This window comes from Cinclus cinclus, chromosome 1 (genome assembly GCF_963662255.1).
Source record: "Cinclus cinclus chromosome 1, bCinCin1.1, whole genome shotgun sequence".
NCBI classification, from domain to species: Eukaryota; Metazoa; Chordata; class Aves; order Passeriformes; family Cinclidae; genus Cinclus; species Cinclus cinclus.
Window position 1 is genome coordinate 32971261 of NC_085046.1, and position 14970 is coordinate 32986230.

Sequence of the window (14970 nt, forward strand, 5' to 3'; positions counted from 1 at the left end):
AGTTGCATACCAAAAAAATGCCATTTAGTGTGGGGGGTTTTTTTACACAAAGGAGAAATGCATTAATTAACAATAAGCACTAAGCACAGCAGTAAAACTACTTTAAGTATTGTTGAATAGATCTTAGGTGCAAAGTGAGCATCCATTGCTTACACTCATTAACAAAAGGAGAAAACTTCTGCAGTAGATAACAAAACTATCATTTTCAACAAATTTTTGTCATATTTCTAGAAATTTAATAGGAAAGAAAATCTGTTTCCACTCCTGAGAGAGTAAAAATTGGCTAAAACAGCAATGTGAACATAAATGGACATGAGGGCAGTCACCAGTCAAATTCTCTTCCTAGTAATCTTATATGCACATAGACACATATTCTCTTGTCCGTCCACCTTTTTATGAACTCTCACCCAGGGCAAATACCCAATAATGCAATTATATGAGAAAATCTAGGGCGCTATTCTATTTTCACTTCTAGTCCCTTCCCCCACACTAAGTTTTATTCGGTCTTAAATAAGTACTAACAATATAGCACTAATATTTTATATTTGCTCAATCTTCCACCCTTATTTCAAACAGCACACACATGCAAAATTTATGAAATCACACCAAGGTAGATATTAGAAATAATAACTTGCAATAGGTTAACTAGGTTCCTTTTAATGAAATTCATTTCTGCCTAGGACTGTTATTGTTCTCTCACTTGTGACCTCAGGGAGAAGATGAAGTGAAACACATTAATTTCTCACTCTCCCATGCTGGAGGTTTATCAAAACCCTAGAAGATAGGAGCACGCAGGCAGAATAAGCAAACACGAGGTTCAAAAGGTAAAAACATTTTGTCAAGATAAAAATGAGGCAAGTATTCAAATTTACTCTCTTGGATTATTTCTGAGACTGCTTCTCTGTGACATGGATGATCCCTTTTATGGTAATACACTCTTACAGAACTAATCTCAAATGATCTTTGCACTAGTACTCGTTTTTTCAAAGAGCATTGCAGTTAAACCACAAAGATGCTGTACTTTGAAAGGGGATGGTGCATGGCATCCATATCCCATTTGATTGTTTTTCTGTTTATACTGGTTTTGTCTCATCTCTCTGAACACATTATTTCAGAACTAGTGAAAAGTACTTGCATGCATCACTATATATATATATATATATATATATATATATATAAATCCTTTGCTATTATAATCTTTCAATGACCATTTTAGCAATAGACTAGACTTAGTACTGCTACTTTTACTTCCAATTGTCTTAGCAATAACGTCTGAATAAAGTCCAGTGTGGTGCAAATGAGGAAATTCTAAGACAATGAGGTACTTCACAGCCCTGACTCAGAACTTGTTAATGTTGAAAGACTCAGTATGGATTCACACTCCCTGTGGCAGCAAGCCAGAGATAAGACCCAGTATGTCCTGAGAAACAGCTCCACAAATACAGAATGGCAGAACACAGGTCAGCTATAGCTCAGCTGCCTGTTCTGATGGTGACAAACAGTGGAGGTCTACAAATGCCATTTGCTCTTGCAGAATACACCTTTCCAGCTAGGACTGGAGACCAACCCCATTGCCTGATCACCAGGGAGCAAACCATGACCCACAGTAGCTGCTTGGCCAGGCAGAGTAGTCAGGTGCAGGCTTGAAGGCAGAGCCATCCTGGGATCATCAGACTCAACAATCACCTCGACTTCACTGCTAGGCATAGGCTTGCAGCTCAATGGGTTTGGACACACCTGGGCTTTTGGTTTCAAGATGCCCTGTGAAGTTAGGGCCACAGCGACTCCTGTGAACTTTCTCATCGCGAGTTAAATTGTTAATATCAGAAATATTTTCTGGAGACTGTGCTTGAGGGAGAAGTAAACAGTTTGTGATATTTAAAAACTTTGAAGACTTAAAGATTTTACTTTGAGACTTAAAATTACACGCTGTTAGTTTTTATAGTGGGAGTCAACAGTAGCTTCAAGAAGCACATTTATATTACAGATATTTAACTTTCATTTTGAACCCCCAAATCTGAGCCAGAATTTTCCTTAGACAGGAATACAACAGCATATTTAGGAAGAACTAGGGAGATATATGCTGCTGGAACACACTTCTCTGACTAACGATAACATTTTTGCTGTCTGTTATTTTCTCAAGATAGAGCTTTTCAATTTAGCAACAGGAAACCCTTAAGTTGTCCCAGGAAAACATAAAACAGAAATGCAAAAAGTGTAATATCAGTCTTGTAAAAAGAAAAAAGATTGTGAACATCATCAAGCATAAGTTTTTCCACAATGAAGCTAAATCTCATTTCGGCATTAGCTGTCCTTTGCTCTCATCTGCTCATCCTCCTCTCTTCCCTTCTTCATATGTCAGGCACAGAACATAAAAATAAATCTGGGTTTGTGTAGATAATTTTGCAACAGAAATTTAAAATCATAAAAAGTGTAGTATAGAAGAGGGGAGAGTCAGGCACTAAGTACTAAAAAAACAAAAAACCAAAGCTAGTACACAGAAATTTAAGATAAATAAATATGGGGGAGTTATATTCAACAGAGAAAATTCAGATCTGATTAAAATTTGAAAGCCTTTAAATATTTCTCTTACATACAAACTTCATTCATCCTAAAAAGAGTTAAATGTTGTTAACAGAAACAGGGCCAATATTACATTGGGTACAGAGAGTCTCAAGGGAAGCAGAGAAAAAGGGTTTTGAAGTAACCTTGTGTAACTAAGTCCATGGGAACATTTAAAACAAAGAAGGGTAAACCTTCAATGAGATCTTGAAATTACTGGGTTGTAAATTTGAGGCCTAAGGCAATGCGCTCATATTATTAGCACATGTAAAAAGAATTAGTAAGTTCTGAAGAACAGAGAGGACTCGGATAGTAGAAAGGAAAGAAGTTACAAAGAAAGACATAAGGAACAAAGGCAAACAGAAAGATTTCAGAGCGTGATAAAGTATTTATAGATACTATTAGAATCTATAATTTAACTCTCTTCATCTTGAAATTAGGAGCCTGCAAGATTTTACAGTTTACATGGCTTCTTGCTAAATGCAGATTCACATACTTTTCCATGTGCAGGATGTCTGCTATCTAAAAATAGTTCAGTATAAGTGTCTCCAAAATGGTAATTCCTTTTCCAGTTTTTGGAACAGTCTTTTCCAAACGCACACACAGAAGTTCTTCCCTTTTAGCCAGCAGATCTGAAATGTAATCAATTTTTTCTTCTTCTTCTTCTTTCCTTTAATCTAGTCCTCTGATAAACTGAAATTGTAAAATAACTAAGAAATTGAGGCAGTGATTTAGGGCACTGAATTGTTTATATACCGTTTGCTTATACCTAGTTATTATTTTTTAAATAATGCATTATTAACAGCAAGTGTGACTCTTGGGGTCTGAATTTAACAGTCTCACAGCAGAAGATCCAGTACACATTAGATAGATGTCTTTGATTGCCATCACCCTGCTACAACAAAGTCCTGTTGAGCATGCACAATTCCCTTTTCTGCCCAAATAAAGTAGTTCACCACTGTCTTGGTCATCATTATCTTATTATTCAGAGAAATCCAAAACTATCGTGTCCATGTTAAAATTAAAGAAACTGAAAAAAAAATAAACTCAGACTTTTGTAAAAGCCTCTGAATTATACCCCTCTTTAGTATCATATTACTGGCGGGCAGGCAGATACCATTTTCAAGTTATAAAAATGAAAATAAATTTTTAGTGCCCATTAGTAGAGGAAAAATTATCATAATGTTATCAATTACTGTCTTGCTAAACATTTAGCTGATCTCTTCAGTTTGCTGAGACAGAAGGGCATATAACATTGTGGCCTAGTGAGAAAGAAGTAATGAAGCCATTAATTCAATCATTTATAAAGCAACAAATTAACTTTCCTTATTCACATGCACTTTGAGGTCTGAAAGGTTATCCATACCATCTTGGTGTCTGAGGACACAGGAACAGCCAGAGATCATATAGAAAAATGACAGAGAACCAGGGTACTCAATTCAGGGTGCAACTGCATGGAAGGAAAGAAAAGAGATGACTGTAAAAGATTTATGGAAGGAAAGACTATGAAAAGGAACACCAGGCAGGCTTCTCAAAATCCCACCCAGCTCTGACATTTGAACACACTCCTCTGCAATGCTGTGTGCCACGTGCTGGCAACTGATGCCACAGGGCAGGCAGAAATACACACGTGCTTCCCACGATACCTATTTCAGACATGTGACTAGCTCAAACCTTCAAGCCTTGTTTCTCCATCTACTCCATTTATCAGTGATCAAGAGAAAAAAATGCAGGTGATTCACTTAGACCTGTCTATATCACTGCAATAAACTGCATTGCTTCACTACCCAAATGTAGGAGAAAATGGAAGAAAAAACAGGGAAACAAGACATACACCAGCCTGCAGGCATCACAACTGTTGAAGAGATGCTTGGAGTCATTAAGGTGAGCACACACACAAACACACAGCCATTTACTGTATCTCACAGGCTTTATCTTGCAGTATATATTTCTGGACTAGGCCTCATATTTTTCATCATTCAGCTTGGAGTAAATGATTCTGAAACTCTTCTTTATATGTTTGTGAGCTTTAAACACTTCTGCACTTCTTGCTTTCCCAATGCACAAAGAAGAAAGTTAGAAGAACTAAAACTGGTTTGGAAACAACAAGACTATACAAATAATAAAAAGGCATCCTATAGCCTCATGTTTACCACTTAGTTACATTTCCACTGATACTTAAGCATAAAAATCAAACTTTGGTCAACAAAAGACACATCACAGCAGACACAAAATAGCTTTCACAGATTATTCGCCTATGGTCTGGTTTTAAAAACAGACACAATTCAAAACACTCCAAGACGGATGCAGAAATCCTTGCTGCCTCTCAGCATTACATCTCCCAACACAGAGATGGGCACTAACAGCCCATCACCCATTTAAAGTGCTGCAGGCAGCAGGACTGAGTACATGTGGAATCCTCCTCACTTTGAAACCAGGTTCACAATTTGCACAAAGCCACCAAACACACACTTCAGTGCTGTGACACAGCTGGTAAAAACACTCTCTGAATTTCTACATGATCCAATTTATCCGGTGCAGCATCAAGGATCCCAGCAAAAGAAGAAGGCCCCCAGCACAACAGTGTACTACGGCAGGTACCACTGCTGGCCACACCAGTGGGAGTGAAAACAGTTGCAGTGAGTAAATGCCAGACCTGCTCAGGATTGCCTCATCACACACCTCATCCATGCTGACAATCTGCAGCTGAACAGCATGATAAACTGCAGCACATATGTTCACAAGCACTAGGATGACAGCTCATAGCATGCTTTTAACAGCATACTAGCCTGCCATGACTGGTGTCCAGTTTCTACATAATGGCAGCGAGTTGCTTCTGCACTGGAAGAGACACTTTTATATAGAATGTCATCACAGGTCTGAAGTCTCGTCTCTGAATAGCCTAGAAAAAAGCTTTTTTAATTCAAAGGCAAGTTCAGGAGTGACTTAGTCATCCCATATTACAAGATTAAGTCACTACACCACGCTTAACTAGTTTTTCTGCACTACAAGCACCAATCCAATGGAGGTAAGGCAGAAATTCATGCATCTGATTTGTTTGCTTCCTCCATGAATTACTGTTTGGAGTCCAACCATGCCACGCTCTCTACAAGGAGGCTGTAATGAAGTGGGGGTCAGTATCTTCTTCCAAGTAACAAGTGATGGGACAAGAAGAAATAGCTTCGAGTTGTGCCGGGGGAAGGTTTAGATTGGGTATTAGGCAATTTGTTTTCACTGAAAGAGTTGACAAGTATTGGAACAGGCTGTGCAGGAACAGGGTGGTGTCACCATCCCTGGAGGTATTTACTGCATATGTGAATGTGGCACTTAGGACAGGGCTCTGTGGTGACCTTCTCAGTGCTGCGTTAATCGTTGGACTCGATGATCTTAGAGATCTTTTCCAACCTAAATGATTCTATGATTCAGTACAGTTCCAATGGACTGTGTGCCCCTCCCACATCATTAGGTAAGGGTTAGGAGGATCTTCCCCAAACAATCTGCAGCCTACAAAAGCTCTAAATGCATTAGCCATAAAAACCTGTCTATAGATTCATAAATGAAAGAGATCCCACAAAATACAGTCAATTCCTAACATGGCACCAACCTTCTGAGTGTATTAAAAATTGCAATACAGATTTGATAATCAGGTTGTTGCAAAAGAAGAAGGAGTAAAAAAAAAAAGGGATAAAGATCAGGTGGGCAACATGCCTGCCTTAATACAAAGACCATATGCTGGAAAGCATAAATAATTATTAGCACAGCCACAAGGAAAAGAATGTTTAAAAAAAAAAAAAATCAAACCTTTTTTTTCTAAAAAAATAGCAAACAAAAGTAAAAATATTTTATAATCAAGAGCAATCTTTATTAATATATTTAGCAATATATTCTGAAACAAAAAGTTCAATTTTTTAAGTACTAGGCAATGTATAACTATATATATATATGTAGGTAAACAGCACATGATCATTTTCCAGAGATAGAAATCAATCAGTACTGATAAATCCAAATCAGTATCATGCCACATCTCTTCAAAATATTTTAATAAAGATTTTTCATGTTTGTGAAGCCTGATCAGCCTATAAAACCCAAGGAAAGAGCATAGAAGAAAAGGCAACATTTAGCAGATATACTAGCAAAACTCTGAAGAGAGGACATGATGGGAAACTAGCAAAATGAAAACTGGACTTACAATTAAGACTCTTTATTTCTTGTGTTTTTAAAGAGAGGAGGAGCTTAAATGAGTCAGTATACTGAGGAATTAAACAAACTGGAGCAAATTTTGTTAGACTTTGAATAAAAAAAGCCGACATAATAACTACCTGCAGTAATCTCAAAAATAAAAAGAAAAACAAAAAAGAAAGAAAGAAAGAAAAAAAAAAAACAAAAACAACTTCAATGGTAAGTTTGTCCTGGAGAGGAGGGAGGCTGTTGGAAGAGGAAGACATTATTGTACTTCTAAAATTTGCTCAGATTTACTTATGTATCATTTAGTTTACCCTTAAACATCAAATGCACATGGCACACAATTTAAATATGTTTTATTTGACTGTCAATTTCAAAAACTCAAAGTAATATTACAACATGTATGCCAGTTTCTTTCCAAAGTGGCCATTTAAATTTAAAAGTCATCTTCAGAAGTTCGCTTTAGTTTCTATGGGTGGCTTTAGTTAAATACATTACTTAATTTCTAGCTTTTCCAGAACATAAACTATTTTAAAACAAACAAATAACTCCACTATGCAGCTTTAAGATTAATATTTTCCTGGTTAGGACCATCTTTAAGGAACTCGGAAGGTATAATTACTAGAGGATGTTTTCAAATTAATATCCTATTTGGACAAAAAGAACATTTTCTATCTAGTAAAGCAGTTGAGTACCTGCATACTACCAAACTGAACAGCCAGCTGTTACTAGCAAAGAAAGCAGCTTTACAAGAAACTTACTTGGTTTTTTTCCTCAGTTTCCCTGCTTTAGAAAACATGCATATCACATACAGGTTCTGAGGAATATTTACACATTTTAAAAATTTACAGCACTGTCCAAAAACTGTTTAAAAGAAAAGAACTTCCTTTTAAAATTTTAATTTCTATTTCTTAAAATTACCTTTAAGTCACAGTTTCCAACTCCAATGGAATTTCCACATTCTTTTGTGCATTAAAACATCATTGCTTTCATAATTGTTATAAGTACCTTTGTCGCTTCCATAGTAATAGAAGACTGTCTTGCTGATAGCACACCAACGCTTCTGCCATTCAAAGCCAAGAAAACTGTGGTCTGAAATTAACACAACACGTGTTATATTGGTTTACACCATTATTGAACAAAAATGTGTTACTTGTTTTCAAGGGTGAGGTAACAGGGAGAAGGAGGTAGAAAGGAAAATAAGGAAATGCGTGGCACTGAGAAGGAAATTAGAAATAAAAATTGGTGATAAGAAAACAAATAAGAATTTGAAATCAAATAAAGAGGGAAGTCATGTGTAACATTAAATGTAAGGAAATAATGAACAACTTCCTAAATATTTCCTAGAGTTATTGCAGCATTAAGTGGGTATTAAAGTGACAATATAAGATTTATTGAATCAAGGTAAATATTGACTGAACCAAAGCTGAGATCAATATTTGCCCTCTTGAAGGAAAATAAATCTTGATGCTTACTGAAACATGAAGTCAACATATGGTACTTATACATACGTTCCTAATGTTTTCTTCAAAAATATCTGAAAGTCTCTGAATTACGGCTGACTGGACTTTCACAGCATGATTTTGTTAGTAAATAAATAAGATTTTCTTTCAATACTGTAGGAGTAGTTATGTGCTATGCTTCTTTTGCATAATAATGCTTCAATGTTTCAGCTTCTTCTAGTTTTATTTATCACTCCTGTATAAAGTTGTTCATGTGTATAACATCAAATACAGACACACAGACTTCCCAGACATTAAATATGCACTAGCTTTCACAAAGATAGCTAGACTTACCTTTTCTACGTTTTTCCAGGTATCCAGCCTTCAGAACAAACTGAAGATCCTGAGCTGCAACAGGAGGAAACTGATTCCCTGAAAGAAAAACAAATTCTGTTAAGCACTGCTTTTCAAGAGAACTGCTGTAGGAGCATTAATAAAATTATGGATTTTACACTCCCAGTATGCAAGAGCTACTGAAAAAAAAAAAAAATCTAGTAACTCTTATGCCAGATTATTTTAAGTAAATGACACGTCTACCTATCAATGCCAGAACTGTTGCTGCTTTCCTCACCACTTGAGTAAGGAAAAATATAGCTGCATAACAGGCCTTGCAAGTCTCAGAAGAAAAAATATGTCATTAAACAAAATACAGCAACTGTTTCTAACATAGTCTGTAAAGCAAGCTGGATAATGAAAGTGCTAAGTTTTCAAATGTGCAAATAAGAGAATCACAATCAAGAACCCCAGTTGAATACAATTAAATGAGAAATGTAGTTTTTGATACCAGCCTTCCACCAAAATACATTGAAACAGCATACAAGGTGAAGACTCTCTATTACACATCAACAAAAAGAGAAACCACATGAAGAGACAACAAAAGGCGCTGCCTGTTGCTGACAGATTTCCCTAATTTGTAATATGACACAAAACTGCAGCATATAGGATCTGCAAGGTGATAATGGATAAATCAAAGACATTGTACAGAGATCTACAAAACTGTTGACCTACAGACACTAATATAAGACATTTTACAATATATCTGCATCTGCAAAATGGTGAGCATAGTTCACTGTATTTTTTCTTTTTCTTAACTGTTAATTCAAATAAATGTACGACTGAGCAGCCTTACTGCCTCATCTTAAAATACAATTTTAAATGTTAAAAATCATGTCTTCCATCTTACATTTTCCTCCTAAAAACAACAGAAGGGTGATTTAAACAGAACTCCTAGTATTAAGAATAAGAATGTTAGCTGTGTATAATATTTAATATGAATATAAATATGGTACTGCTTACCCTGAGCCAAAAAGCACTGCAAAAGGTACTCCTGTGCTGCTGGGTTAAGTGCATGTAAGCAACACAGTGAAGTTCCTACTACTTATTATCATCAAATATTCATAAGAGTCACTGTAGGTAGGTGACAAGTTTACAAGGCAGCCATTATTCATCAGAATATATGTAATCTCATTACATTCTATCAATATAAACATACAGAAAAGGACTGATATTAGCAGACAAATTCTGTGCTAAAAACACCATTTTTAATTATGTAGTCTGGGTGGAAGATCAATGGTCTGACCTTGAACCAAGCACTGTCGCTGAAAGGTGATGTCAATTTCCTGGGTTTTTAGGTTATTCTTTAAAATATTTTTTTTTTAATTCAGTGATTACAAATGAGTTGCTTTATGGTAGTCTTATTTAAATAAAGTTATGACAGGAAAAAGACAAGAAAGAGATTGGAATGTGCAGAGAATGCTGGTTTTTAAAGCATGAAAACACTCAAAATGAGAAGACATTCTTTAAATAATACAGCCGGCTCTTTAGACTGCAAAATCTTTTGTTTGACACCAAAATACTTACATTGATATTGACATTGATATTTCCACTTCTTTTTTTTTAATTACTATTACTATTTAAAGATTAGGAGTATACTAATTTCTATTTTAGTTTCTATGGAATTCTAACTATTGTGTTAAAAATACAAGAGCACCATAAACATGCATTTTAAAGTGATGCAGCTGTCCTTCCTTTGCTTGGTAACATGCAATCACAGCCCAACATTAAATGGGAATTAAACACAAAGACACTTGATGGCTGGTATATGATATGTTTAACAGTTACTTTAAAAGGTGATGTAATGATGGTATTACAAGTGGGGTAGGTGAAGAGTTTTGCAAATATGCATCGTGTGCTGCTTTGTATTGGTCATTGGGAGGCATCAGTGTGCAACACTTACAACTCTACCTCATCCAGTAGGGCTCATCTTAGAGCAGTGCAACCCCACAGATGTGGAAGACATAAAACCTAAGTAAACAAACAAACAAAAGCAGCTCACTCTTAAATTTTACAATTTAAGAATTGCAGTGGCTATTTAGTTCTAACTTTACCCAGTATTGTTGGTATCAGTTTGGGTTTTGATGAGGAAGCTTGGCCAGTGATCATTTAGTGAAGAGTAAAATTAAATGGGACACCAGAGTCCCAGAGAAGAACATATTTTGGGGACTCCTTAATGTTGTTATTCTGTCATCAGAACTGACTACTTCATAGAACCAAAATTCCACTCTCAAATTTGCTACTTCTGCTGAGACAAGTCAGGATAAATTTGGTGATGGTATTTTCTGTTACTACATTTATTTTGCACAGAGCACTGAAAGCTTGTGAGGAAAAGAACATGCATGGAAAAAGGGTATTTCACTGTCTGATGCCACTGCAAAAAAAAGTCTTCCTCCCACCCTTAGCCTGTAGAGAAGCCAATTTCTTTTTATATTCCCCAAAGCAACTGAGACAGTAACTCCGAAAAACAAACTGCAGCTGGTCATCCCCACTGCCACTCACAATCTGTAAGTAGCTGAAGCAGAAACAGATCATATGCATGTTATTACCCTTCTGTCAGAGAAGCCTGGGGACCAAAAAAATATGATGGAACTTTAGTTGAAGGGCAGTAGAAACAGACCCAATTGTAATATCCCACGACACATACAGCTGTACAAGAAAGGAAAAACATAAATCTGGTTAAATTCCTTCTTTCATTGCCCTGTACCTTCAGAAGGAATGGGAGGGAGGGTAAGTAGTATAAAAAGCATAAAGGGAAGAGAAAGAACCACCTCCTCCCAGATTCTCATGAGCCACAGGTGTTGTGCATATGTGGCAGGAAGAAGGCACAAACACGGATATACCATTGTCTTAGTACTACAACAAAAACAACACAGGGAGGAAAGAGGAGAGAGTGAGTCACATCTTCCTTACAGTTACTACCGAGATTCTGCATGGGAAACTTTAAGTTGCATTATCTGTCTATCTTTCTTCCATTTTTTCATTTCTTTACTGTCTTGTCCACATCTCAACCAGAATTTAGAGTGAACTGCAACCACTAGATGCTGGGAACTCCCAGCAGAAAGTGCAGAATTTACATAGTAAGTTGTTTTTTGCAGTGGCTTTCAAACAGAATATTGCTTCCCCATTCATTTGAAATACATCAGGCTTGACACAAATCTCACAAAAAAGTATCACTAAAGCAGTACTTCATTATAGCAAAGCAGCATTTGCTTACATTACACCAGCAGCTGAGATCAGAGGTTCATTAGTTGACTGCAGCATGAGACTTTGAATAAAACAGCTCCTTCTATAAAGAATCTAAGACAGAGGAATTCTGCCAAGAAAGAAGGCATTACTATGTATTTTAAGTAAAGAGCCATAAAGCAAATTAAGCCGCATGCTTCAAATCACATACTCCTTTAGAGCTCAGAATTTCCCATGTTACACTACCATGCACACCCCAGGATGTCTTCATGACAAGGAGAATTTTCTCCTTCCCTCATGGATGCAAGGTGAAATGGCCTGAATTCCAGTTACCTGTAATTTCACTGGAGACTGTCCACTGTCCACTGTGAGAAATTAAATGTGGAGATGCAAGAAGCTTGCATCCTGGAGATGCAAATAGTACCTACTGGTACTACCCTTTTCTGGATGTCTTAATGCCTGTTCAGGAGAAACTTATGGTCAAGCTCACAAGAAGATCAGAGCAAAACTTCTCTCTCAAAATGAGACCACCAGAGATCACCATGCCTTCCTAGCACTGTACAGTCTGTTTCCAGATATGATTCAATTCTTTAGATATTAAGATGTTAAAAAGATCATAGTCTTCCCTAGCTTCTCCTTTGGTACTCTATAGTTTTTAAAGCAAATTTTAAATGCCCAAGAGAAGGGAGTAAGAAATGCTCTGTGACTTGCAGCTGTGTGGGTTTATACATAGAGAAAGGCATAATTATTGCTTCTATTTACTCCTCCAGACCTAACTTCTGCTGTGTCATTGTCCTGACAGTGGTGGGCTAGCACACAGTTGATAATATAAAAAGGTCTCATTTCCATTCCTGAGTTTCTATCTCACAAATAATGTCTTGAATAGTAGTATTTTGATGTGAAGACCAGTTCAAAACTATCCAATATTTAGGGAGATTATAATCTTGCATACCCAATACATGGTATAGAACAAGGGAGGTCCATCTGCTTAACGTTACAGGTTTTCCTTCATTCTTGATCACTCACTCAACAGAAGAATCTCCCACAATAACTTCTCTTCCTATCTTTTCCATATTGGTGGGAATTACTCCAGTGTTCTCCAAAATAAAACCTGCAAGTTATACACCACATGCATATTTTCAGACTGGTGTGTACAAAAGCCATCAAAGACCAGATCAAAATATTTATGAGGCCTATACCTTCATCTTAGAGAAAAGTAAATTATGTGTATGATGCACCGGGCTCTTCCTCTTGGTTCTAGGCACTCTTGTGCCAAGTGAGCAGCTGGCAGTTATTATAATACTATTGCTGCCAGGCTGAAAATTCCTCCAGTGAAAAGAAAGTGAAATGCTCTCACTCAAGCATAAAGTTGCTTTACCAGTCAGGCTTTGACTTCAGAAAAACATTAATGTTATTAAAATAGGTGTGTTAATGTATAGATTCCACTGCACAACTCCCACAAACACAGAATATCTTGTGATTCAGAAAGATCTCAAAACCACAGCTTATGGCACGACTACAATTTTTGCAAGTTGGTAATCAAACAGGCAAAAGCCTGAATGATTTAATTTTTCACCTTACTGCAACAGTGAATTTGGTCCATTACATAAAAACAAGTTTCATCAGTGTCACTTCACAGCATGAAATTCAATCCTTGTGCCTGGAATTTTGATTTTGGAGGACCTAAAGATGTAAAAATTTCATCCTGTATACAAAATAAATAAAACAAAACCAGACTGTATTATTCTGCACTGTTTACCAATAGGATTTTTTTTTTTTTTTTTTTTTTTTTACTTCTGCAATGTGGGCTAAGGGATACATAAAGCAAGAAACAATCAGAGGTCAATGCATTCTAAAGAGGTGCTTAGCATGCTTATGGGAAGTTAAACAGGCGAAATGGAGATACGTGTAATTCTGTAACAGCTAAGTGGTTGATTACAGCTTGCTTTCCTAATAGAGAACCAGAGGTTTAACCATTATAATGGTGAAGTCATCTTGCTCAAATATAAATATTTCACTGTTTTTCATTCCTTGTAAAAGAAAACTGAGAGGAAAAAATGCATTTGTTTGATTACATGGAGAAAACAGTGATCGCTATTTCTTTATCCTCTTCTAACTAAAAAAAAAAATAATGCAACCATAATTAATAATACAATTATTTTTTTCCAGCTTCCTTTTTTTCTTTTTTGCACTGAAGACCCTTAGTGTCATCTGAGAACTTACTGAGGGTACACTTGATGCCCTCATACAAATCACTAATAAAGATATTAGACACAACTGGATGTAACTCCATTCACCACCACTCTCTGAGCCCAGCCAGCATTTCACCCAGTGAAGAGTTCACTGGTACAAGCCATAGGCTACCAGTTGCTCCAGAATGTGCAGGAGACAGTATCCAAGGCTTTACTGAAGTCTAAGGAGAAAACATCCACAGCCTTTCCCTCATTCCCTAGGTGGGTACCTGGTCATAAAAGAAGATCAGGTTGGTGAAGCAGGACCTGCCTTTCCCAGACCCCTGCTGGCTGGGCCTGATGCCCTGGCTGTCCTGTACGCGCTGCACGAAGGCACTCAAGATGATCTGTTCCATAACTTTCCTCGGCACCGAGGTCAGGCTGACAGGCCTGTAGTTCTCTGGATCCTCTTTCCAGCCCTTCTTGCAAACATGTGTCACATCGGCCTGCGTTCAGTCACCTGGGACCTCCCCAGTGGGCCAGGACTGACGAAAAATGGTGGAGTGCTCTTCTGCCAGCTCCCTCAGTAGCCTTGGATGAATCCATCTGGTCCCATAGACTTGTGAATGTCTAAGTGACAAAGCAGGTCACTAACTACTTCCTCCTGGATTGCAGGGATCTCTTCTGCTCCTGTCCCTGTCTATCAGCTCAGAGGGCTGGTTGCCCTGAGGATATTTGGTCTTTCTGTTGACTACTGAGGCATAAAGTACCTCAGTCTTTTCCTCGTCCTTGGTAACAACACTTCCCCTCTGGACCTAATAAAGGATGGAGATTCCCCTTGGACCAATTTTGTTGTTAACATAATTATTAAAGCACTTATCTTTTACAGTAGTGGAAAAATTAAGTTTTTGTCTTTCTAATTTTCTCTCTACATGACTTAACAACATACTTGCACTCTTCCTGAGTTGCCTGCCTCTTTTCAAAAGTCATAAACTCTTTTTTTTCCCAGAGTTCCAGCAAAAGCTCCCTGTTCA

The 14970-nt window shown here is 37.0% G+C and overlaps 1 protein-coding gene across 1 annotated transcript in view; it reads right to left on the minus strand.

Annotated features, from left to right (window-relative positions):
* Positions 1-14970, minus strand: part of SKAP2 (src kinase associated phosphoprotein 2) — a 116564-nt gene that overhangs the window by 40774 nt on the left and 60820 nt on the right. The window contains exons 5-6 of the mRNA XM_062502305.1: positions 8541-8618; positions 7753-7836 (exon numbers count right to left, since the gene is read on the minus strand). Of these exons, the coding sequence (XP_062358289.1) occupies positions 7753-7836; positions 8541-8618 (162 nt within the window). The remainder of the gene's footprint in view (positions 1-7752; positions 7837-8540; positions 8619-14970) is intronic.